The 27,778-nt window shown below is 39.6% G+C and overlaps 1 protein-coding gene across 1 annotated transcript in view; it reads left to right on the top strand.

Moving 5' to 3' along the window:
- Window positions 1-27,778, top strand: part of LOC120564914 (voltage-dependent R-type calcium channel subunit alpha-1E) — a 93,467-nt gene that overhangs the window by 16,940 nt on the left and 48,749 nt on the right. Inside the window, exons 3-5 of the mRNA XM_039810182.1 lie at window positions 15,565-15,831; window positions 25,156-25,261; window positions 25,402-25,541. Coding sequence (XP_039666116.1) covers window positions 15,565-15,831; window positions 25,156-25,261; window positions 25,402-25,541 — 513 coding nt within the window. The remainder of the gene's footprint in view (window positions 1-15,564; window positions 15,832-25,155; window positions 25,262-25,401; window positions 25,542-27,778) is intronic.

The following is a 27,778-nucleotide window of genomic DNA, read 5'->3' on the forward strand; positions in this document are numbered from 1 at the left end:
AATCATTCCTCCGTCCTATTCATCTCAAGCCAAAGTTTGATTTGATCCTGCGTGTGTTAGATTAGCGTTGTTTTGCCCACCAGAGGCCATTCATAATCCACAGTCTTAGTGATTCACTGCAGCTTCAGTCGAGCTTGTCTGCACAGTATGTTTTCCAGATCAGAGCAGCTGTCACTTAAGTAGCCATTAGGTAATGACATGGGGAAATACTGTCATGTGGAGTAAAGAATCAAGCATTCCCAATCTGCAGCTGCTGGGACAGTTTTAGTAATCAGAGTAAACTGTACTCCAGCCTACCAGCCATCTGGTTATGACATGGCCCTTGCACACCTCTGTGATAAATTTACAGCTGCCTGTTGACAGTATTGATCTGTCTGGCTGCCAGTTTGATTATTAACATCATTTTCATTCACTCTGATTATGAGCTAGATAGATATATGGACTAATGGATGGTTTCATTTAAAAAGTAAATAGCTGCAGCACCAATTTGTCACAGAGAAATCCTTATTCATGGCTTTTCTTGATTAACCCACCTACTCCCTTTCGCTGTATATTATGATGGATTTCCATCATCAAGATTTAATAGTGTTTTTTTTTTGGTTTTGCACCACTGAAATGTTTGGTCTAAGAAAGGTCTGCAAGCCACAGTAATGCTTCGTAATAGAAACATTCCCCAAATCCCCTAAATGTGTTATTTGTGTTGAACAATAAAACTACATTTTCATGTGTTCATTTTGCAAACCTGTGTTCCTCCTCACAAGCTACTTTCAGCTCTTTTATGTTATTTGACATTGGTACTCTATGCTTAAACTGCTTGCATTTCCTATGGTGGCTGAAGAAAGTAATAACATGGTTTGCAGACCCTTGGGGGATTTAATAAAGGCAATGATCAGGAACAGGCTTTTATGTTGGCAACAGGATAGTAGAACAGTAAAATAAATCCAAAAGGGCATGACTGGTGAGCAGGTCAGGAGCATGTGGAGACGGGCTGGTATAACTGGAGAGGGATGAGCAACAGGTGAGCAGGCGGATTTAGGAGTCATGTGACTGGGAAGTCTCAGGCCGTCTGGTGGATGGATGGAGAATGGCAGGTCTGGTACTGGGGGAAGTGAGAAGTGGCTGGAGACAGAGGCCCAATCCCAACCGAGTGTGAGAGGCTGCAAGGGCTCGAAATGGTATAAATAGAAATGGGACAAATAGAAATGGGACAGTACTTTGTGTCGGCATATCACGTTACCTTGACCACGCCAAAACATGTTAGGTACAATTGGGCAAGTGGGACTTTTTAATTTTACTTTTTTTTTAAGTTCTTTATGGTCAAGTAAGATTTGACCGTCTTCTAGGCTCTTTACAGAGTGGAGTAGTCAAATAATCCATTTACAAATTTTTGTCAAAACCAGGTGCGCTTGTATTCCTCTGATTTTCACATAATCATTTAATCTAAATCCTGAAAGTTGATGTAATGTATCTGTGTAAATGTAATACTCCAGGCCGAACACCCATGTGCCAATCCTCCTTGTTTACACTTTCAGGCTTCCCCCGGTAACTCTGTGTTTTAACATCACAACGCTATAAATTGTCGGTTATTCTCTCAGGCAAAGTTTGCAGAAATGTGGATTATGGAAAGGGTTCAGAAAGGGCTCAAAATGTCTACGAGAGAGCCCTCATGCACTTGATGATTTGACAGTGGGACAGCCCTAAGCCCTCACAGACTCAATGGAAATGAGTCCATTAGTGTGGAGTTTGGGATTGAGGCAGCTGTTTTGACAGTAAAGGGCTTTTACATGGTTCACAACCTTGACAAAATGTATATCTCCCTAACGTGAATAGATGATATAAAAAACTGGAAAAATTACTAACCACAAAGCTGTCAGACAATAGCATCAATTGTTAGATACCCTGTGTAGTCAAATTACAAGTACATCTTTAAACTCCAAATATCCAAATAAAACATTGGAATTCCTGAATTCTCTGTTCTATTAAATAATGTAGTACCTATATTTGTCACTAGATGGAGATAATTGCTCAGCAATCACATTTCCCAGCACCCTTGACTTCATTCAACGAAAGGGTTATGCAGCAAGGATGCATAATGTGACAGTAGTGTTAGTACACATATAAACCAATGTCAGGCTGATATACAGAGCCGCCCTTGGAGTTTTATTAAATATTAAATATAAGCTGCAGATGTCATCCACCTGAAGGTACATTAAAACAGTCTGCCAAACCTGCTATGACGTTCAATTTTCTTTGGACAATGAATTTCTTCAATAACTGTTTAAGTATGTCTTTCGTAACTTGACTCTTCATTTTAAAGATGACGTGATGTTTCCCAGAGTTTTAGGCCAGTATATGGCTAATCATCTTCCAAGTAAATAAGTTCACCATAGCAGATTCAGTACATGAAAAAAATCCTCTTTATCATTCTAAGTTAAGTCACTTAAATTAATCGAGCATCTCAGACAGCCGTATAAATGTTTGTTTTGTTATCTGGTCGATGATTGCAGCATACTATCTACTGCCCAACTGTTGCTTTGTCCACTCTCCACTTGTAGTATGTCAGAAACTAGGTTAACAACATGCTTGTAGACGGAGTCGTTTGTCTGGAGACAACGATCATAATTCAGCCCCCCATGGGGAACGATGATTTATATAGCTTATTCCATAAAATCTAGGGTTACGGGGACAGATTCATGGGGCTGAGAATAGGGGGCTTGTCAGTTTGGTTGCTAGGAAACAAGTAGGACGAAGACAACAGTTGAATGCAGAAATCTGGGTTGGAGAGAGAGAGAGAGAGGGAGAGGGGGGTGCAGAGAAAGGGTAAGACAGCTGGAGAGATAGATGAGGGTGATAGAGAGGGTAAGACAGAAAGAGAGTGAGAGAGACAGGCAGAGAAATCATGCTGCAGGGTAAATTTGTTTCCCCATATTTCCTTGGGGCACTGATCAAGGCCAGGAAAGAAAACCAACAGTGCTGCTATTTCCATGCTGTGTTATTACAGAGAGATGACTATTGATTCTGCCAAACCCCCTCGTAATTATTCCTGTTTCTATGATCAAAACACTTTACCAACGCAAAGCCGAGAAATTCAAATGGTGGTTCTTGTACAGCTCATCATTAACACACACCCAGACACATGCAAAGCCACACATACACTCACACACAAAAGTCCTCTCATGTTCCAACCATTACCATCTCAATGAAGCTAAATATAGGCCAATCCCCCAGCCCCTTCATCTCGCCTCATCAATACGTCTGCCTTTGTCGTCTGTCTGTCCTTCTATGTTTGCCCGGAGCTTTTCTGTGTCATGTTGAATTCTGGGGTCTGGCCGATGGCACACTGACCCAGCACAGCAGCTATTTTTGGGGAACTTAATAGGTTTAAGATGTTTTTTTGTTTTTTTTTAGATTTGAGCACACAACACTTGACACATACTGGCACTATGTTAAATAGGTGTTGTTGTAGGTGAATAATATCCGAGTGTTTAAATGAATTACTTAAAATGTTTTTTCCTCAATTCAGCAGTTGTTGTAGCAGTGGCTTAAACCACATGGTCATCCACATCTCCATCTGTGCTCCAAGCTAATTTCTACTGGAAATATTAAGTTTTTACATTTGCCAATATGGTTATGTTTTCACTCATTAATTAGTTTGTCACATTCAGTTGCATACATCAGCTGTGCGAGCAGACTCTGAACAGATTGTTTTTGTGCTGATGCATTTTCTGGCAGTCCATGATTATTGTGTTTGAAGCCTTATCTATCATATTATATGCAAAACCAGACTTGATTTCAGTCCAAGCATAATGGTATGTTTGCAAGCTCAAGAAATCAAATGTAGTTTGATTTCAAATTGAATCATTCGGAGTGATGTCTTTGGGTGTAACAGCAACACAACAACGGCTCAGAATTTGGCAATGTTTCACACCTTTTGCAGCTCATTTATGGTGCATTTTATGGCCAGGGAAAAACACAAACTGCCTTCTTAATGCAGTTTGATCTAAGGGGGGCCTTGCATCTAATTAGCATTATTGCATATGTATTTTAATGCAAATAACAGGAGAAAAAAAGAGATGATCATTTCTCATTGTATTTTGTGTGTTAAAATCTCTGCCTCTGAAGAGCACGTGTGAATATGAGTATGAGGGAAGATGGTGGAAGGGATGGAAAAAAATGTAATCAAACGATATTCTTCAGGGACCTGCACTAAGAGAGAGAGAGAGAGAGAGAGAGAGAGAGAGAAAGAGAAAGAGAGCAGTAGTTCATAATAAATGAACACAATGTATGACTGTGTTGAAACCCCAAACAAGGAGCAACCTGTACGCATTTTTGCGTAGTAGATACGCATTTTGACATCAAAATACGGTGATACGATTTGTCACTTTAAACTACGCGAAAATCAGGTGACTGCACTCGTTGACATGCAGTAGCCGTCTCAGTCTAACACTTGATGTTAGTAGGCTAAAACAGCGTAGCAGCCATGAGTATGCTGCGAAAAAAACTATAGAAGGTGAGTTCGACCAATCACAGCGTCGTGTTCCTTCCTCTTAAATGTCAAGCGGGGATATCGGCCGATAGCAAAACAAAAGCATCAAATGTTTTTATTCCTCTCTCATTCCCGTTTTAGTTTGGTTGGTTTCCCCAAGGAAGGACGGTGCTTGCAAAGGTAAACGGGTTTGATGTAGAAAGATGAAATTGTAAAATGAATTAATTTACGTAGCCTACCTGCCAACTTAGGAGAAATATTTAACGCAAATAACGATAACCTAATTCTGTTATTCTACCTAATTTCCTGTTTGCCAGGCGTTTAAATGAGCGTAACGTTACACTATATTTTTTTGTCTATGGTAAAAACCTCAGACCCATAAAGATCTAAAATACGTCCCAGGATGAAAAATTGTCTACCGATGTTTCCCACTTATATCAGGGTACCCGCGGGGTCTTAAAAGCATTGAAAAAGTCTTAAATTTGATAATCTCAAATTAAGGCCTTAAACTAAAAGCCTTGAATTTGGTATACAACGTCTTGGATTTCGTTACTAAGGTCTTGTATATATATATATTTTTTTCCTTTCCTAGGATTAAGTTCATACCGTAAAAAAATTAACTGTTACTAATGTAGGCTAATTAAAAACTGACCGGAGTCCGTCGCTGGACGCACCGGAGGACTTACCAGTAGCTAGGGGGTTAGCGGTTAAAAGATTGTGTCGGTGTGTGTCGGAGCCTGGCTGACCGCTCTGCACCTTCAGTCAAAGCTCAAGCTAACAGACTAACAGCTTATTAGCTAGCCAAACACCGAGCGGTAACATCTGCAAAGATTGGATCTGTGAGTGCATTAATCTGCTTGCTGTGATTCTTATAACAAAAAAACATAAAATTTAGAGACGATGTGACTGGCAGGTAACGTTAAAGGTTATCTGCTACTGTAGCAGAGCTGCAAGTAAACACTGAACTGAGCTGTGTGTTTCCAGTGTTAACCACTGCTGCAGGTCTGCACAACTGTGATTTCCAGAGGTGGAAGACTTACTCAGATCATGTATTGCAGTAAAAGTAGAAAAAACTGTGTTGTAGCATTACACATTACTTGTCAGTTACAAGTCCTGCATTCAACATCTTCCTTAATAGTACAAAAGTATTATCAAAATATACTTAAAGTACCAAAAGTAAAAGTGCTCATTATGCAGTGTAATATATCTTATTTTATTGGATTATATTATGATCCAATAAATTGTATTAAATATGACTGATAATTTAAATAAAAGGTTTTATTTAATTCAAGTAGCCTACTTGTACATAATTATTTTCGAGGATTTAAAATGTATACGGGTTTGACATTTTCCCCTAATACTTCTTTTTTTTTTTTTTTTATACTTTTTTTTTTCCAGGTTTTTATACAATGCACGGGTAGCAGCAAAACAAAAGATGCCAGTAAGTATGATTACAATATGATGAGACAATATAAATCAAATGTTAGTCACGTAGTGCCTTTACTGGAGTAAAAGAAACAACAAAAAAAGGAAAAGCGGAAAACAAAAACAGAAAAAACAGAAAAGGCACACACATGCATGCGCACATAAACACAAGCGGGCACGTGTTCACTTATGCCCATATGTCCAAAAAATCTAAACATACTTCTATTTGCACACAAGCACTTGCGCACATATACAAGAATTAAACATGAGAGAACTGTGGGGATGCGAGTAGATCGCCATTGATTACAGCTATATGGTCAGTGTTTTTCTTATCCCCTCATACTTCTGTCGGAATGGGTACGAAGTTGGCATTGAATTTAATTTGAAATGGTATTAAAAAGGTCTTAAAAAGCCTTGGATTTAAGTTGGAGGATTCTGGGGGTACCCTGTATTTTGTTTGTGTTTGTTTGTTAAACATGACTTTTTCATTGTAGCCTAGGCTGTACAAACCATGAAAAAAAATTATAGGAATCGTATAGTAGGCCAATTTTGGAACAATATTATAGTAATCTTATAGAAATAGGCTACTATAGGCCTAGTATTTTGGGACTTACTATAAAAGTATTACAGTATTTTGGGACAGACTATAGAAGTATTATAAGACTGTAGGCTACTGTAGGAACATTATGGAGGGTGAGGGTAAGGTTATTATAGAGATCATAAGTAACCTGGGCTATGACTAATGACTATGTCCTAGGACCAGGTGAAGTGATTGGTAAGCATGTGAACTAAATGATACACTATACTGATGCCCAACCAGCCAAAATGACATCAAAGACCGCGGTAATGGCACATTTTTTCCGTGTGCGTGCCGCCGTGTTCATGAACCAGAACTTCGACGATAAGTTGCTACTCAAAAACGTTTTTCAAGGTTGGCAGGTCTGGAAGCTAAATTTGATGTTCATTGAGCTGCTGCCTCACTATGGCGATGGCGAATGTACTCTTATGACCTATATTTTATAATGTATTTTTTAAAAGCTCAAGACCAAGTGAATGTCAGACATTAACTAACAATCTTTTTCAAACATTTTCAGTGCAGCTTCCTTCTATGTTTTGTGGTGCACCCACTCTGCTGTCATTGGAGTTTCCACTGTACAGATTCTAAGTTAAAGTTTCTCCTTGTCAATACACCTGCCGGCCCCTTGCAAACAGTGTGAAGTGAAGCTAGTAAATCCAACAGAATGCGCAGTCGACTAGATTTATCCTGTCCTCCTCCTTAAATGCATGCAACATAAGGGAGAGAGGTGCACATGACTGATTACACCCAGGTTATACCTTAAATAACAGTCCAACCAACTGAGCACCCGGGTGGGGGTCCCAAAAGGGGAATATGTTTTTTTTTTTTTTTTTTTTTTTTTTTTTTTGGGGGTGAATTACGGTAAATGTTACGGTAAATCCAAATAAAAGTTTGCTATGCTATTGTGTGTGTGTGTGTGTGTGTGTGTGTGTGTGTGTGTGTGTGTGTGTGTGTGTGTGTGTGTTGTGTGTGTGTGTGTGTGTGTGTGTGTGTGTGTGTGTGTGTGTGTGTTTGAATGTTCTGATGGCTTGTCAAATGACATGACATTGATGACTAAATGTTTTAAGCACAGCTGTTGGCGCAAAATTGGCTAAGACCACTTTGTTGCTCATACCTCAGCAGTATGTGGAAGCTGGACAACACTATCTCTACATGGATGCCTTGTTGCTATGGAGACTAATCCGACAGTGACAGGTTGAAAACAATTTAATATTAGGTTAGCCTGGCAAGAGTCGAAAAAAACGTTCAATCTAGCTTAAACTACTCAATGCACGGTTTGAACTAATTAAATAAATAAGATTGTTGTGTCCAATCAATGCCTTCATCCTTCTAGATTGAGAACCATACAGAATACTACACTACCCAGGATCCTTTGGTGTATGTATGTATATGTCCTAACTAAATGAAATGTAGACTGAGATAAATACATTTAGTTACAACAGAGATATAGTGGGGTAAAGGAGATGGGAGTGAATCACTCTAAAACAATTATGAAACTCTTTAAAGTCGTTGATGTTATGATCATACTGTATGTTGACCTGCTTATTTATACCTGCACATGTAAAGCCCCTCCAATGGCTGTCAACAAGTGCGTTATCCACACTGATGAAAATGTGTTGACATGTTTTACTCAGACAGACATACAGATTCCTTATGACGTCTCTGTCTGTCTGTCTTTCTGTCTCACAGCACTGTGTAAATAATGTCTTCTGCTGTATGTGACTCACTATACAAGCTAGCTGCAGTTACACTCTTCCAATTACATTATTTGTCATTTAGTCAATGATACAAATTTTTCTGTTTTCTTTCCCTTATTACTGTTTACCTACCTGACTTGGTTTCAAACTAAAGTGCTTCACAAAGGAACAAAAATGAGAAGCACCTACATAAACAGCCAGAGGGGTGTGTGAATACAAGTCTATCATTTAGTATTTGTTTCATCATCATCATCATCATCATAATCATCATCATCATCAGCATCATCGTCTTCAACCGGTTATCTGGGGTCCGGTCGTGGGGGCAGCAGCTCCAGCAGGGGACCCCAAACCTCCCTTTCCCGAGCCACATTAACCAGCTCTGACTAGGGGGTTTCCAGGCCTTTACACCTAGTCCTGGGTCTTCCCCGAGGCATCTGTCTCTTCAACTGGCTCCTTTCGACACTAAGTAGCTGACTGAGCTTCTCACCCTATCTCTAAAGGAGAAGCCAGCCTTCATGACCATAGGTGAGGGTAGGAACGAAAATTGACTGGTAGATTGAGAGCTTTGCCTTCCGGCTCAGCTCTCTTTTCATCACAATGGTGTGATAAAGTAAATGCAAAACCGCCCCTGCTCCTCCGATTCTCCAGCCAATCTCCTGGGGGGTATTGCACAAAAGTAGAATTTATAAATCCAGGATAACTGATAAATCGAGCCAGGCTGAAGTAATTTGGATAGATGCGTGTTCACGGCAAACAAATCGCGATGTCGATCACAGATTTCTGATTTACTGATGCCAAAATGGAGAATATGCATTGGGTATTCTTTACACAGAGTGTGCAGCAGGTTCATATGGAATTATGACCGTGTGAAACACATTATTTGTAAAAAAGAAACACGGCCGCTGTAATGAAACGACAAGAAAAAGCGAGGCAGACGATCACGGACCGACTGAATGCGTAAGTAGCCTAAAAATATACATTAACTGACCACTGCTCTTAATTGAAACCGCCATACCATTCAAGGAGTTAGGCTAATTATTTGCACGAATGAGCTGTTGTACTCTTTGCCTTAAAAGTGAGCAGAAGACAGCCTAATGTTACACAGGAAATGTACCATGAAGATGAATTACAACCACTAATCTACAATGCTAGATTGTGATGCGTACATATCCCCTCTCTCTCATTCTGTCTGTCTCTCTCTCTCGGATGGGCTAAAATATAAATTAAGTAACATATTTACTTCCACTGCTCTTTCCACTGCTCTTTCAGGCAAAGTGTACAACAGTTTTTTTGTGGAGATAATTAGCCTAACTCCTTGAATGGTTTCATTTAAGAGCAGTAGTTCGTAAATGTATATTTTTAGATATATCATTCAGCCGGTCTGCTTCAGCCACGCTTTTTTCTCACTTTGAAATTGGACTCTGAAATCTAGAAACTATAAAGATAATTATTAAGTGATACATTTAATGCACACTTTAAACATGACTGTAACACAGTGTATTCATCAGTTATTCCCCAAAATATAAGGTCAAAAACCATTGAGGTGTCCTCTCCCTGTTGTTTCATGAATGTCCCGCCTAGCCTCAACTTACTGGTCCAGTGAACTAAGACTATAATAAGGGAGGATTGTACAATTAGAATTGTTCAATTTTCCCAAATTATAGTCCCAGTTCACTGGAGACAACACACATTGTGTGCTAAGAATGCCAAATACAATGCACATGGAAGGGGACCATACATGGTCCTTTGTTAAAGAATACTAAAAGAAACATATCAACAAAAATAATTAAAGGTGTATTTGTCCCTGACCAGTCTGCCATTGTTAGAACCACTAACGCGTATATAGCTCTTTATATATTGTCCTTCATCACTGACTTCATTTAAATAAGCCTTTTCCAATTATCTCCGTAATATATTCACCAAACAATGACACATGAATAATTATAAAAAATAGTGGTTTACTGAACAGTGCTTTACTGAACAGCAACATGCACCTTTTTTAATGTTAATGCAGGCTGATAACAATAAAGTAAAAACCACTGCTGAGTGAACAGAAAAGACTCCAGGATTAATACATCCTGGCTGTTAGCCTGGTCAGGAGCAGGCTAGCTGCACAGAATAAATCTCTACGGTAACTTAGTTGCCTTCTGCTTTTGTGCAACCAAGTCAAGGCTAAATTCATCCAGGATAACTGGAATATCCCGGCTTAATCCCTTATCCTGGTTTTGTGCAATAGCCCTCTACTCCATTGTCCCCTCACTCTGAACAAGACCCCGAAGTACTACTCCTTCACTTGGGGTAAGGACTCATTCCCGACCCAGAGTAAGCACTCCATTCTTTTTACCAATTGTTTAAATTCAGAATTAATCTATAAGATCCAGACTGTACAAGCTTTATTGTGTCATACAAGACGTAGAGATACGTTTAACCTTTAGTTTGTACTGTTGAACATTTTGTAAGAGCAGAAGTTCTTTTGTTCTAGACTGAAATGTATATTTTATTCTCTGCTCCAAATATATGTCCTGCACTCTTCTCTTACACAGTATGTGTGGCCCTGTTGTCCTTGCTGTGTTGGCACATATCAGGAAACTAAAGTTGTCATAAAGTTTCTGAATTGGATATTTTTAGCATACTGCATAACTGAGCCGCACAATATTATTAATATGTCATCTTCCAAATCCCTGTTGGACTAGGTTGCAAAAGTCAAGACTAATAATACAAACTAACCCTAAAACAAAACCCAGTAAATTCAAAATCACAAACTTTGTGAATTATAGTCTTGTTAAGGAAAGTTGCACCACAATTTTGTTTTGTTAAAAATCACATTTTGCACAAACAATAAATTGCTGGTTGTCACTGTAGCAGATCTAATTTATTTATGGTTTTGTGTGGACAGAAATGGGGTAAACTCTACACTATAGCCACGTGAAGAGCCATGTGAATTCAAAGTGCGGGAGCTTGTAGGAAAGATGTTGGCAGCAAATGTTCACTTGACAACCAAACGTGTGTAAAGTGAATTCTTATGTGGGCTTTCACATGACTATTCTTTTCCTCAGGTCAAGAAGCTAATTTAGTTCAATACTATTAAGCGAAGAGCATGATAATGACCAGGTTTCAGATTCAAGCCTGCCAGTATCTCTGTTCACACGTTCTATTTCTGAATTAAAATCTTTGTTCTCACCTTAGGCCTGTGTCACTAAGTCCCATTACCGGAACAGGGACTGTCAACCTGCTGTCATGACAGCAAGTAACCTTGGTAACCCCATGTTCCTCGGCTAGATTTTTGCAAGCTAGATGTCTCCTACAGCAGGAAGGTTGTCCAACATTGACAACATGTCTATGATGTCAAATTAAATGTCTCCAACAATATTTACCTTAAATAGTATAGAAGTATAAACACAATACAGGAGAATATTTTAGGGTTACTGTCCTGTAAGACTTTCTGTTGCCTCCATGAGAAAGATTCAAATGAGATCTTTTTGTATTTTTAACAGTCATTGTTGAAATATCAATTTATTTTATAGGATGTTGTATGTATTTCAAATGTCTTTAAAAAACTTTATAACAATCACTTGAAGCTGTAGAAATCTTTCCTCTAATTGGAAATCTAAATTTATTGGAAATCTAATTCACTAACTTTACTTTAAGTCCCCTTATTTAGCATTTACATGTTAGTATATACATTATACATACAGTATATACATTCATTGACTGCTGAACACACTATAAGGTAGTTGTAGGCAGATACCAGAACATTTTATGCATTTATTAATGTACAGTATTTGTCAGTAATTATATATTATCCTATGAAGACTATTGTTTAATATTTTAAATTGTGTTTTACTATATTGTCATTCATCATCTGTTTATAGAGCAGCCTCCACTTATGGTTTATTAAACACACATCTTCTTACAACTACATTATAGTAAGTTATAAACCTTTTTTATGTTTATATACTGCTTATAAATGCTTAATAGGGGGACTAAAATTAATGTTACCCTACTTTTATTGGAAAAGACTTAAATAAATATTGAGACACATTTTAGTTTCAGTATCCAACATTTTGAGTTATATATATAATTTTAATTTCAATCTAATCATTACATTTCCATGTGAACTTTATAGGGAAAGGGCTGCAGATAATCTGGATTTATTGAAATTTATAACTGCAGACTTGATGGCTTATTAGAAAGTGAGAAGCCCATGAGCTTTGACTAATGTATTACTACCATTTATTACCAAATAGGAAGGATAAACAAAAGACCATAAGAACAGACGAAGGGAGTTTTCCCAACATGGCAACCCAAATATTTTTTATTGTTATTGGCTTATCACTGATCTATAAATCATTAGTATTTTGTTTTTTACCATAGAGAAAGCCATTAGTTACAACATATAAGCTTTTGGGTGCCTTATTACAAATGGCTACCAACTTTGAAGTCATATTTTAGTTGGGTTAAATCACAGTCCTTCAATAAAATAACTTTTTTTTAATTAGAGAAAAAAACTACTGACTCAAAGCTATATCTATAAAGAGACTCCACCAGCTTGCCCTCTGCCTTTTTCCAGTAAAGAACCATCATCCTTCCACCCTAATCATCCTTGTTACTAACACCTAATTACCATTAATCACCCCTCACCTCTCAGCCAAGGGAGCTGTGGCTGCTTCACGCGCTCCTCCTGGCAGAAAACAATGTATTGGTGTCACTGCTGCACAGAGGAAGTGGCAGAAGTAACATTCCTATCACACTAAGAGACACAAATAAACGAAATAACAAAAAAAGCAAGTAAAATGTGATTTGGCTTTGAACTGTTTTTCGCCTTGTAACTGGAGGAGTACGTCATTGGAAAATGTGTACGTCTCATCTCACCATTCATAATGAGGAGATGTCAGAAATCTGTCTGTTATGCGTTCTATTTTTAATGCCCATAATGTGTTGGAGCACTAATGAGTTGGAGGCCACACACCATTGATCACTGCCTTCGTCATACCACCATCACTAAATACCCATCAGTGTCAGCATCGTGGTTAACTCTCTCCTGTGGTTCATCTTCTCTTTGACTTCTGTTTCCATTCACATCAGTTTACATCAGAAAATAAAGGCTTTCATTCAGGCATCTACTAGATGCTTTATATCTTTGTAAATAGTGCATTTGTTGGACGGTTTTCAGTTGTGGATTTTAACACATCTAGTATTTACAGCAGCACATTCAATGTGTGATTGACTCAAAATAAACATGCTACATACAAACATACAGTGCCCATGTTCATTATAATGAAGGAGCATGTTATTCACTGCAAAGGCGTTATTCACAGATGTGTTTTTTAATAGTTTTTAGCAGATGGCAGTGTCAGTCTGTAAGTCGATCCACTGAAATATCTCTCTGTAACTATTTGATAGATCCCTTGATTTTTTCTCTAGCGTCACCATGAGCTTCACAATTGTGTTTCGAGTGAAATCCCTCAAAGTTTGGATGGATTGCCATGATATTTAGTACAGATGTACCCTTATAGGAGGACTTTTGTGATCACTCCGGTCAAACGTTGTATTTGTCCCATGACAAAATAAAAATGACAAAATACCTGCAAACTAATTACATTCACCGCCTCAATTTTATTTTGTGTTTACTTAGGAAAAGTTTGTTTCGTTTGCATTTAGCACAAAGCACCGCTGGGCGTGGTAAGGCATGGCTGTAAAGTCTTGTTGGATAATAATGGAGGACTGTGTCACAAAGGAGGATCTAGACTTTGGCTAAACTGATAAAACTTCTTGGTAGAATCAATTCATCATTGGTTTTGCTCTTTTCAAGGGGTTTGTTGACAATAAGAAAAATATAGAATATGATCACACTTGTAGTTTTAAAGCTAATTGTCTTCATTATTGCTTGATCTATAGTCATTTTTCTCAGAACTGACAGCTGTAACATTTTAACTCCACCCTTCCAACCCAACATCGGTCCCTGCTCTCCTATTTCCCCCCTCTTCATTGTGAACATTCCCCATCCTCACGAGTGGATATGATTACTTCCAGTCAGCATACAGCAGCTCAACTCCCCCTCACTAGCATGCCTTGCAATAGTAGGTTCTGAGCCATGTAATTAGCCAAAGATGCTTGTTGCTGTCCTCCTGGGTGTCTTGACTGGTGCTGGTTAATCTCACAGCAGGTGTTTACTCCCTTCCAGACTCCATGTGTGACCAGCATTCAGTTTGGCCGGACCGTGTGGTGTGGACAACATAAGCATCAAATAGACTATCAAAACATGGCCCCTTTTCAAATGGTAGTTGACCAGTCACATGAGAAAGCTGAAGTGATCCCACATTAAACCTCTGATATTTTACGAGAATTGTAAGCACATTTCCAGCACCTGGAATAACAGGTTTACAAGCTTTTAAATGTCTAATTTAATTGGTTTAAATAATCTCTACTCTCGTCAAGATAGAGGCAACTAATATTTGTTTTTTTACATTGTGATTTTATCAATTAGACACACTGGTTGTTAACTCAATCTGCGCATATTCAAGTGCTTGAGATTGAGATCTTGTGTGGGGTTGGCCAGAGGTTAGGAGAGGTGCAGCTGTCGCATTAGGAGACACTGTTGTGTTGTCTCCTCTCCTCCTCTGACAGTGCGGGCGGGAAGGGAGATACTTCCCTCACCTTCCAACCCACTATTCCACTGCAGACGAGACGGATTGAGAGTTTTCTTTTCCTGTGTGATATGTATTTGGCAGCTTGTTTTGTTCGCGTTCTTTCGGGGGGAAAAATGTCGTGGAAAATGCCAAACTTTTTTTCTTCCGGTCGTCCTCTTACGCACGCAGCAGGATAGTGCTCTTGTGGTAGGTGGTCAACAGAGAAGAGGAGAGAGGAGACAGGAGTGATGTGCTCTGAATTACTCAGACGACTGTTGCTAGTTTATTTAAAAATCCATGGATCAACCTGTTCTACTGCTTCTCGCTCAGGGAACTGAGGATGGCTGAAGACGTGACCTGTTGCAGCTTTTCTTTAAGATATTAATGTTTGGTTGGATACAACGCTGCGAAATGAATGAGTTATTTCACGTTCATTTAAGACGACAGGTTGTTAAATGGGGCGGAATTAAAATTACTTTTTGGATTTGTGTCCTTTATTTTACGCGGAGCACACTTGGAATCGACGTGCTTCTCTAATTGGACAGACTGGAGAAAAATCCGTGAATGTTTTGGACAGATTTTAAAGTTGGGGAACACTGAGTTCGGTGTTTTTTTGCGAATTAAACGGATGATGGACTAAAACTGGTCAGGATCTCGCCACTCCGCCGCTGTCACACCGAGCGCATCACCGCGTCCTGCTTTCTAGGAAACTATAACCTCCCTTTCCTATCCTGTCTTCCCTCCCGACAGAATGGCCCGCTTTGGAGACGACGTCCCGGGCTTGTTGAGCCCGGGGGATGGAGGGTCCGATCGCAACCGGAACCGCGATGGGGCGGCCGTGTCCACAGGTGGCATCTCCCCAGCCTTTAAGCAGACCAAAGCGCAGCGTGCTCGCACCATGGCCTTGTACAACCCCATCCCGGTCAGGGAGAACTGCTTCACCGTCAACAGGTCCCTCTTCATCTTTGGCGAGGACAACGTGGTCAGGAAGTACGCCAAGAAAATCATTGAGTGGCCATATCCTTTTTCTGCTTCATGGTGTAAATGAAGCGGGTAAGGTGTGAAATATAGTGAAACACATTCATCCGAGATGTGCAAGGAATCGTATAGGAGTGAATTACTAAGGTGGGTAAACAGTGTTCCAGTTTAACAAATAAACAAGAACAGAGTTCTGTATTTCCACAAGTGTACACAATTTCACACAAGACTAAAGTCCTACATTCTCTTTAGTGTTTTGCCCCTAGTTTATCTGTGCAATAGAGAATAGAGAAAATTTGGGAATTTCAGCACCATAGACAGCACGCACAGAGAAATACACACAGGGAAATACATGAGAAATTCAACGAGAGAGAGAGAGAGAGAGAGAGATCAGTCTAGGAATTGTTTGAATGAAACAATATTTTGGTTTCTTTAATTAATTAATTTAAATGCAATCCAATACTGTACAACAGGGACTTAGGAATTAAATCAGACTTTTTGAGTGTACCTGTGCCATTGTTTGTACTATTTTATAAAACAATAATCCAAAAGTGGATGAAATCATACATCAGTTTGACTCTGGTTATGACAATATCTAGACAAAAATAGTGCAGAAGGGGAGGAGGTGTCAGTGGAAAGTGGTTTAGAGGAACACACAGGAGTTTCTCAGCTTATGGCTGTAAATCTTTTCTGTCAACAAAAGGCTATGAAGACCTGCTGTTGCCACAACAGCACTGTCCCTACTGATGAGTTGTGTACAGTGACTATATCAAGCTCAATAGAGCTGCAATGATTGGTGGATTAATAGATTATCGCTCGACAGAAAATGAATCGGCAACCATTTTGACAATTGATTAATAGTTTTGGTCATTTTTTAAGTAAACATGCCAAATATACTCTGGTTCCAACTTCTCCAATGTGAGGCTTTGTTGCTTATCTCGGTTTTTATATTACTGTATTGTTGCCTGCCTACATACTGCCATTAAATCAGAGTGGCGTTATCCAAATCGGTTTTACATAACATTTAAATTTTCAGTAGTGCTGTGACATAGTCGATGACAATGATTATTTGGCTGCTTTCAAAAACCTAATGACTAGCTCTTCTATTACTGAAAAGGGAGTGACTGTATTATTTCCTCTGCCTGTTGCTGAGGAGGACGACCACACGCAAATGTCCATTGGTGGTGTGTTTGTGCTGCTGCTGTGCAGCTCACCAGGTGTCCGGGCCAGGTGTGGCCTCTTCCCAGCTATTGTTCCGCTCCTTTCAACAGCTTCCTGACTGACTGACTGGCCTACTGCTGATTATAAAAACCCAGCAAATAGAATGAGTGGACCTCTATTGTTGATCGCTGTCTATTGTTGTTTTCTCTGGGCTTGCCCGTCCATTGAGGTGCTTAAAAATAGAAACTGGATGAATCTCAATCAACAGCTGAGGAAAAGGGGTTTGTGTGTGTGTGTGTGTGTGTGTGTGTGTGTGTGTGTGTGTGTGTGTGTGTGTGTGTGTGTGTGTGTGTGTGTGTGTGTGTGTGGGGTGGGGTGGGGGCTTGGTTGGTTGGTTGGTTATCATATTACAGATATTTCAGCCGCCCAGTGGATGAAATATAATCAATAATGATAATGCATCTACAGGCACATACTCTGTGTCAAGAATACAATTTAAATAAATATTGTGTGTGCTGTAGTGACCAGAAGGAAAGCATCCAGACTGAATAACCTCCAGGTTAATGTGCTGTTGTGGAGGGAGTGTCTCATTACATCTAATGAGCTCTACTGTATCTGATTAACAAGCATTAACAGGAATTATATGTAATGATGTCTGATCGCAGTGTCACATGCTATTACAACAAGTCATCACTCACTGAGTCATATTATATCGTTTGCTAATATGGTTTTGAAGGGAGTGATGCTGAGCTGAGTGTTTCTGTGTTCTGGTCAATATCCACTGTGGCTTTGATGAGTGGCTCTCTGTGAATCATGTCTGGAGTGTGAAGATTCATTTACAGTTAATACACATGTAAGCACAAATAAGAACACATACTGTAAATATAAAGACATATAAACATAAACAATGGTACACAAATGTATGTCTATACTTGTGAGGACCCTTATTGACAGAATGCATTCTTTAGTCTTTCCTTCTTTCCTTACCTTAATGCCCAGTGGTTGACGAAGTAGTCAGATATTTTACTTTAGTAAAAGCAGCAATACCACAGTGTACCCTTCATTACACTTAGACCTTGGTCCAAAGGTAAACAAAATCCACTTACCAGCACCTTTTACAGCTCACTAATGCCTCATTTCCAATGCATAGTTCCACTCGACTCAACTCACTTTTGGTACCAGGCACCCGTGGCGCTACCATTGGGCCCAGGTGGGCCTGGGCCCACCCATTTTAGGTCAGGGCCCGCCCATTTTGACCCAGGCCTATAGTGAGTAGTGAGTGATTTTCAGTGTAGCAGTTCATCCAATAAGCAGCCCGAGGAAAGCTTTGAGTGAAAGCTTCTCAGCCAATCAGCGGCTTCTACCCCACGTGTGGACTCTTATGCCCGCCCACAGGCTGCATCGTCACCAGCAAGTGATCCAATGAAATGAAGGACGTTTGCGCGCAAGCTTTTCAAGCTAGCTCAATGAGACAGACACAGACCGTAGCTATTAGCTAATATGAAATGCAGAGCGGCATGTTTTCATTTAAATTCAGCAAGAAACGCTCCGAGGAGCAGGAGGAGGACATTTTAAGTAACGCGATTACAAGTGACGAGTTACCATCCTGCTCGGCCGCCCTCTCCCCATCAAGTCCTCCCGTAGCCACCCCCCCTCACACCAGCAAGGCAAGTAGGCTAACAGTTAGGCTAACAGTTATTTTTTTGGGCTTATTTTAACTTGGCCATCCAGTTTTCTGGAGGCCCACCTACAATCAAAATGCTGGCGCCGCTAGTGGTACCAGGTGTTCCTCTCGGTTTCGTTATTATCAGATTGGGATTATCAGATGATCGCCATAGCGACACTCCCTGGATCCATTCATCTGCAGCAATGTCTGCAGTTTGTCGATAAAAACTGTTGTGGTTGCTATTGACAGTAGCTTTGCTTTTTAAAAAACGGCCAATTCGTGCAGCATGTCCCATATCGCGCTAGTGACGGTTCTCTCTGACCCATCAGTGGTCTGCAGTGTTTTAACTCCACCTTTTAGTATCGGCTCATCTCCCTTGAAACCTTGACTGAGTTGGTACCAAACAAGTACCTGGTACCAGCTACTGTCCACAACTTTTGCTAATGGAAAACCAAGAACGAGCAAGTCGGTAGGGCCCGTGCAGTGGAAATGCAGCGGTATTAACACAGTTTATCTCATTTGTAAAACCTAAGGAAAACAAATGTCATGTTACGATTTTACAGGGGGTTTATGCTGAACTATTTCTTGCTACTTCCTGCAGTGTTGTCATCACCGTGGGGTTGCCCAACAACCGACTTTTCTTTAGGGTTTTGATCTGTGCATTTTTTCCCTTCGCACTTTAAAATGGAGAACTGAAGTAAAGGAACGATTTGATATACTTGGGTGTACTTTGTAAACATCAGCCCTTACCCTAAACTTAACATTAACATAATTGTATTTTTAATCCTAAAAGGCCAGACCCTTAAACGTTCCTTTTAAAGAAGTAAAAACCACCTTAAACATCCTCACTTCCCACAAATGCCCTTACTCTTATTGTCTAAATCGGTCCTCACAAAAATAGAAATACAAGAGCACACACACACACGCACTCACAATCTCACAATCTCAGCAGGACATCTCATAAAGGTCAGCCATGTGTTTGGAGAACAACTTCTGCTGTCACCTCGCTGTAAGAGGCTCTTTTTTCTCTGAGTGCTCAGTTAACAGCACCTGATCAATTCAGGAATTATCCAGAGGCTTCTGTGCAAGCTCACAGGAGTAAGAGTTGGTTAAATGTATGTGTACATGTATGTATGAGTCTGACTGTCAGCCCATTGTACCTACCTGAGGTTGCAGTCAATGGAAAGCTGATCAAGGCCTGGCAAGGAGAGGCAGGGCTAATTAGGCCCATGGCCTGAGTTTAGTGTGGCAGGCCTGGTGAGGACTGACAGCTGCTCCTCCTGTCTGAGCCCCACTGGGATCCCCCGCAGAGGGAAGTTTCCCATTGAGAAGGTACACCTTTAAATAATTGATAGTTGGATTTAATAGTTTGTTTCATCATGGCACACAGTAATAACCATGTGCTTGCTGGTTGTCAGACTTTGTGAGGTTTTAAGCATGAAACTGTTCAAAGAAATATCAGTAGGCTGAGATGGTGCAGTATAAGACCTTTATTTCATGAACAAAGATCTGAGATAGTCAGCAGAAAAACTGAACTCGAAAGTGCATATACATGACAATATAAACTGTGAAGATTATTAAAACACACCTTATCCTCCTCCCTCCAGAAGACAGCACTCATCAAGAGACACGCACCCCCCCTTTGTTACACGCAAATCTGTGGAAAAACAATTCTTGGTAATTCTATGTTTTTAGCTGCTCAGGTCACTTCGAACTCTTAGTCATGTTCTAATCTGATATCCTTTTTTTTAACGGTATGACGCATTTGGAGTCCAGGAAAACACTTGAGTGTCTTACTGTACTGGCAACTTACTGGTTATACAATAACAAAAAAAGGTGGGTGATTAAAAAAAAACACTCTATATGGTCTATATGGTATCTCTATGGTTTTCTAATAAACAATTCCCCCCTTCAAGACTTATAAGAAGTCTTTGTCATGATATATCTCTGAGATAAAAGTACAGAACTATAAAGGCATAATCATGAATTAAAAACTGATATATTTAAAAGTGATATTTCATTACATTTCAATTACCATTCTTTAGGTCTGTCATTGTAGCCCGCTACCACCGATATCTTAAAAAAAAAGACCTAAATCCAGAACTTGCAACCCTCTTACCCTGAATGATACTTTCAACATTAAAAGATACATTTTTTAAATTGAAAAATACATTTTAGTCTTAAGGCATAGGTCTATACTATGGTTTTCTACCTCAACAGGTAAACATTTGAGGTATTTGACAGGAAATGTCACTGCTCTTTTTTTAAACACAGAGGCCTAACCAGGATTTAAAATGCACGGATGGCAATTTAATTAGGGAGCATTTTAGCTTGTAAATCCTTTGTATATGCCTCTACAGCCAGCTTAAACTTGAGAAAGAAAAAATAGAAATGGAAAATTAGCAAGGAAATGACCCTGGTGTCCCCAGTGGTCCTACTCTCATTTATCTCCAAATACAAAAACGTTTTTTTCTCTTATTGACTGCTTTATTTTAGAGTGAATGTAGCTGAAGAAAATGCGATTAGTAAATGTGACCTTGCACAAAACACAAAACATCACATGAGGTATGTTCAGCCCTCCTTATTATGACTGTATATCCACCTGACAGAGAGGTGTATATAAGAGCCGGCTGTGGCTCTGAGTTGACACGGTTTACTCACAGGGCTGCTGCTCATAAACAGGACTGACTAAACTATCTCCACATTTATCCTCAGGATTGATCGGCTGGCTCAGGCAGACCACTGAGGTGTGGAGGTGATGTGGAATTGAAGATAGATTTGTCTGTTAAATCCATTCAACGTCTTTAATCTTATATCTTTTTGAATAACAGCACAACAATAGTTCTCCAGTTCTCCAGGCTGAAATATAGTTCATTTTATTCCAATTGGAGATTGCACTCCTGGCTTTCCTCCGTGTTTGTATATTTGATGCTGCTCACTGCCTTTAAAACTCACTCATACTCACGCACGTTGCTGATAATTCACAGATTTCTAATAAGCCGGACTCCGATGCCTGTAATTCATTTTGATTTTCACCTCTATGTAATAATAATCACATGGGCTTGGATCCAATCTGGGCCTGATCGTTTTCGCAGATGCACAGGGCATCACACTCTGTCTCCATGTCTATTTTTACACGCATGTTTGAGGAGTCGAGGCAGAGTGCCAGCGTCACTGTGACTCACAGGATTGCTCACGAGATGCCACGCTGCTACAGCTGGTAGACGATCCACGATCAACGTCACACTTTAGAGCAGCACAGATGAGAGGAGATGGGTTTTGGTTTTGGTCAGACACTTGTTGAGTGTGTAACTTAGGGCCAAGTCAACATAGAATTTTAGGGAACATCAGTTATATCAGGAATAACCCATCCGTTGTTTGGACACTCTTGGGAAAATAAGTCAACATACTTCTGTACTCTGCAGGTTATATGAAAAAGGCATCAATAAGGCTGCAGAGGTTAAATCAATAATATCATGTAATAATCACTATCATTGTAACAATGGATAAAATGACTGTTGTTTGTTGTAATGAACCAACAGAATTATCATCAACTCTGCAGTTCTTCTCAGCTCTATGGAGCTCTTTAGCATCTTTTAGGTAGGGCTGTGCAATTAATCAATATTTAATCGTGATTACGATTTCTGCTCTTAACGATCCCAAAAACAGAGTAATCAAGAAAAACGATTATTTTTTAATATTATTCTTATTTTGTCCTGTGTTCTGAATAGAGAGAAAAAAAAAGCTCAAACGGGAAAAGTATTAGAGGGAAATTTCACAGTTCACGGTGTTTTCACTGTTGATTTGTTTAACTGTTTCACTGTTTGTTTTTTTAAATTCAATAATTACAACATCTTTCCAAAAAGAGTAATTATGTAAAAGAATCGTGATTTCAATATTGACCAAAATAATTGTGATTATGATTCTTTCCATAATCAAGCAGCCCTACTTTTAGGTCATTGTTTTGGTTTTCCAGGCCACAACTTTTGCTGTTTTTGATTCACATCAACACTCACTGTGGTGCTTTGGGCCGCAGCAGGCAGTTGGTTTTCATAGGAAATCTTTAAAAACCAACTGTACACTACCTGCCCGGTACCAAACGGCACACAAACACAGTTAGCAGCTAGCCGGTGAAAATAGTAGAGCATTTAGAAACTAAGAATCCAATTTCCTCTAAACTAAACAACTGAAAAGAGAGCTAATTTGGCGGAGACCAAAATCAGAGCTTAAATGTGAGTGAAAATTTGACTTGAATCCGTGAGGTTGCCACACAACTCCAAATGAATGTTGCTCCTTATCTGCTGGATGTGTAATAGTCAAATGTCTGCTAACATGTTTGCCATAGCAACTTAAAAGGTGATAACATGTCCGTACCATATTTGTGTGTGTAACCACAGATAGTTCAGCTGCCCAGGAGGAACTGTCTTGTAGCATTGACTTTTGGCTGGAAGAGAAGTCTGTTGCCGTGGATACCTCTCTCTTTCTATCTTAATTTTCTCTCTCTCTCTCTCTCTCTCCTCCCCTTTCCTACCTCTGTCTCCCCCTCTGTCACGTCTCCCCCGTCCTCCTGCTTGTGTTGTATGTGTTTGAGGGAATGCAGGCCAGGGCGACTGTCTGCTGTTGAGAGCTCTCAGCAAGACTAAAGTGATGCTAGTTATTGTAGAAAAAGGGAATCAAAAGATATACTTCCCTTCTTGAAAACAAACTTGAAAACAGCCCGTCAGCCTGAGACAGATGTTTTGCTGTTTATTTTCATGCTCATCATGTACTCATGTACTCATCTCAACATGTACTAATGGCTGCTGTGGTTTTGTTTATCCAAAATGTATCAGCGATCAACTTGGAATCACTGAATCAAATCTGTGGCTAAGCCTAGCTTTAAGTTAGAATCCCTGTAGGCTGGTGGGAGTAAGATTATTTATGCTTTGTTTATTTAGCTTCTCATTGCTCAAATGTCCCTGAGTAACCCTGCTGGTTACAGCTGCTTATCTGGTCTCATTGCCTTTTCCTCACCCACCTGTTTAGCAAGCTTCTGACACTCTATATAACCATCATCTTCTCCTCCACTAATCACCCGTCATCCACCTTATCACTTTCTCCTGTTTCATTATTCCGTGTTATCTCTGCCTCCTTCTTACTTCCGCTCTCCCTCCCTGTCTCCACTGTGCAGATTTAAGCTCCCTTCCTTCCTACCTCTTCTGCACATAACCAGGAGAATGGGGTCTGCCCACGCAGAGCATTAGATAAAGAGCACATTGCTGGCTGAGCTCAACCCCAGTGCGGCTGGTGTGGAACCGACAACCAGTACAGGTCTCATTGAAAAGGCAGTGAAGCATGTAGTAAGAGCGACCCTGTTTATTGGATCCCGTTTCAGGCCACCCACTCATCCGTCCTCGATAAGCCTTCTGTTGCCTCAATGTGTGCGTATGGATGCGTGTTGCAGCTGACCTCAGAAAAAAAGTTTAGCCCATGTCTGTTTGTGTCTATAGCCCCAGGGCTTGGTTCATGCAGGTTTATTCTGTTTCATACAGAGGAATCAATGTTAGCCTGTCTATCTGTTTACATGTACATGACATTGTAATTGCAGTGCTGCTGGGTTTGTTTTACTGTGATTAACTCAATTACTTTTTCATTTTTTTCTCTGATTTAGTGTCTGGATCTTAATTTGTTCTCTCTATTCTAATAGCATAGACTTTCTGTACTCTGTATAGATAGCATAGAAATATTTTTAGTGCCATTTATTACATACATATTTATTTCCTCAACTACTGTTTGTTCATCACATTTGTGTTTGACTGTGACCTAGAAACCTGTTTAGAGCTTTCTCTGTTTCAGTCTATTTGCTTTTCTGTAAATAGTCCATATGTCACTTAAATATAGTACTTAAAGGACGAGGCTGGAAATATATTTTATATTTTTAATTTTTAAACAAATTACATGAAATGACCAAAACCAACAATAAACTGATGGTACTAACAAGTGTTGTTTATGTATCCGAAGCCTGATAGAGCTTATTCCTCTGTGTTTAAACCTACATCTTACATCGTTGTCAAAAAACTATTTAAACACATCAATGAGCCACATTGTTGCACTGGGTGACATATTCCTTCATTACCATGAACATGGGCACAGTAGTTTATTCTGAGTTGATCCCACATACATCGTCCTGTTGCCAGAAAGACCCACTAGTGCACCAAATCTGCGGCTTAAAGTAGTCCCTAACAAATGCACTATTTACTCCTTTTTGAGTGATGTTTGCTAAAAACTACAGTTTAGGGAAATTAATTAACCTTTTTAAAAATGAAAGTATATATTCATGACCTATTTTTAAAGATTAACTTGGGCTTCATGGGCTGAGAGCCACAGACAGTAGGTCGTGCTGAGAGACTGACATATGTTTGGTTTTGATCTTTTCAAGGAATTTGTTGCCAATGACACAAATATAGAATATCACCAGCCGTATCCTTTAAATTAACATACTTTACTAGACACTCAACATAAGGTCAGTCAAAAGTTCCTTAACTTGGTCCTTCCACGCCATTTGAATACATGATCCTCACCACCATCATCGCCAACTGTATCGTCTTGGCTCTGGAGCAGCACCTTCCTGGAGAGGACAAAACGCCCATGTCTAAAAGACTGGTGAGATATTCACACAGTGGAAACATCTGCACAGACAACCACACTTCATGTTTTCTGCCAAGTTACTGAAATGAAAAGATAACTTCCATTTCATTTCAGTGTAAGACAATTATCACTGATTATCTGCTTTGCACTTACAGGAGAAGACCGAGCCCTACTTCATCGGGATGTTCTGTTTTGAGGCTGGGATAAAGATCATCGCCCTGGGTTTTGTTTTTCATAAAGGCTCCTACCTCAGGAACGGATGGAACGTCATGGACTTCATTGTGGTCCTCAGCGGGTGAGTCGACGAGTGTGTGTGCGTGTGCGTGTGTGTGTGTGTGTGTGTGTGTGTGTGTGTGTGTGTGTGTGCGCGTGTATATTTGGATGCAGATCTGTGAAACAGGATTAGCATTATGAATTGAAAGGGATGGTGAATCTGTGAGATTTACTGAATTCAAAGCACCTGATGTTCTGATGTCCCAGTTATTTCTAACTGGTTTGGTTGGTCAAGTTTGACAGTTGGCTTCTTTGTTGCTTGTTGGTCTTTACTGAATATTAATACCTCCTCACTTGAGATGTTGTCCTACATTTTTAACTCATCCGGGATCCTGTAAAGAAAAGTCACACAAGGAGGTTAATTATCATGATTTAAATGTATATGTTTAATTTGGTTTTTGATAACTGTGTTTCACCTCACCTTGATGACAAAATTATGTTCTTGGTCCATTTTGTTATGCAAGGCTTTCCAAGCCTGAGCTGTCACCAATCTCCTTATACACATTAACACTTTGTTATTGTCATTGGTGGCCTTTTCTTGTATTTGGTTCAGATTATTTTCAAAACGCACCATAGTTCAGCCCTATGTCTCTAGTTGTGGCATCAATGCACCCTACATTTTTGTTCTTGTTTGACCACTTAACTGTCTGCGCTTCATTTCCTGCTTAGGGAAGGACAAGATGAGGGTCAGTGTGCAATATCAGATTATATATTCATGAAGATATCTGTATACATCTGTATATTGGCTGTATGGCAATAGCGTCAAAACTGTAAGTCCCCTGACAACCCTTGAACAAAAATCGTAAAATTAACTGCAGTCAAACTATGAGGAAAACTTTTTTCATCAGATATATGCGCTGGATGAACAGATTTTGATTTCATCAAACATAAATGGGCGGCCTTTTTCGGATACCTCATCCAGTGTTGAACATGGTTTGTATTATAGAGACACCTCTCAGTTTTACTCTGCCTTTTATTTGATTTATTTAACTTAATAAATCAAAATTAATGGAAATTGTCAAACTAGACCAACTAAACTCTAAAATCACCCACTTGTTCACTTATCCACTCCGTAATAAACACCAAATAGTAACAACACTAACGACTTAATAATGACTTACTACCACTGTGTGATGTCACAGAGGGTTGGAGACACTTAACAGTTTACACATTGATCAAAGTTGAAATATTATATTGTGGAACCTTTAAACAAAAGCAGTATACATCCTACTTTTTGTTCTGTTGTAGAAACTTGCCAAAGTTTTTTACATAGATTTTTTTTCCCCATAGCTGTAAATATAATGGATTAGGTAACAAATAGACAGGGATTTTCGAAAAAGCCTCATTAACTGTAACCCATTACTTCCTGAGCACCATGTTGAATTAACGACCAGCTGAAGTTATACAAGGACTGTTGTGAGGTGGTCACAGATTGTAAACCGTCACCTCACTTTGTGTACTTACAGCACATTAATTACATGGCTGTTAAATTCCCAGGGGGGCTTACGTTTACGTTAGTCTGTTCTCTGGAGGAAAGGTGTCATATTAAAGGACAGCAGTTACCGAAGAGTTAGGTGCCTCTCACACTCAACCCCACAGCATGTTACTATGTGTTAAAAAATAGAAGCTTCATTAAATCACTTTGAGACAGACACATGCTAATGGGTCGTTCTAATCTCACCTGCCTGAATGTGGACAGAGAAGAAGAGAAGGCTTGTTAAAGCCAGACAGGCGCTGTAATCAGACTTTACCTTTCTGTCTGCTGTGTGTATACTAGATCAGGCAGCACTTATTGATGTATTGGTTTCTCTTTGTGCCGAGGTCAGTGTGTGCCGAGGCTGAAGTCATTTGACTCTCCAAAATGAATGTAATCTAAATACATCTGCATATTTCCTAAAAAATGGCAGATCCTCATGTTCCAACTCAAACTGTAAAACCATTATTTGGCAGTAAGATGAAGGCATGTTTCCTGGGTTGAGTTTCAGCTACAGAGAGGAGACATGCTCGATCTGGATGAAATAGCCTTCCTGGTCTCAATTTTATTAATATTCAGCATGATGAAGTGAGCTGCAGATAGATCACTCTCTTGAAATTATCATTCTGGCCACAGCAAAGACAAATTAATGAAAATGAATTCTCTCTCTCTCTCTCTCTCTTTCTCTCTCCCTCCTTCTCTCTTTCTTTGAAACACACGCAAACCATCTAACACTCACGCTCACATGGACACATTCACTCATCTGCAGGCCATCACTCCAGGTT

The sequence above is a fragment of the Perca fluviatilis genome, chromosome 9 (assembly GCF_010015445.1).
Source record: "Perca fluviatilis chromosome 9, GENO_Pfluv_1.0, whole genome shotgun sequence".
NCBI classification, from domain to species: Eukaryota; Metazoa; Chordata; class Actinopteri; order Perciformes; family Percidae; genus Perca; species Perca fluviatilis.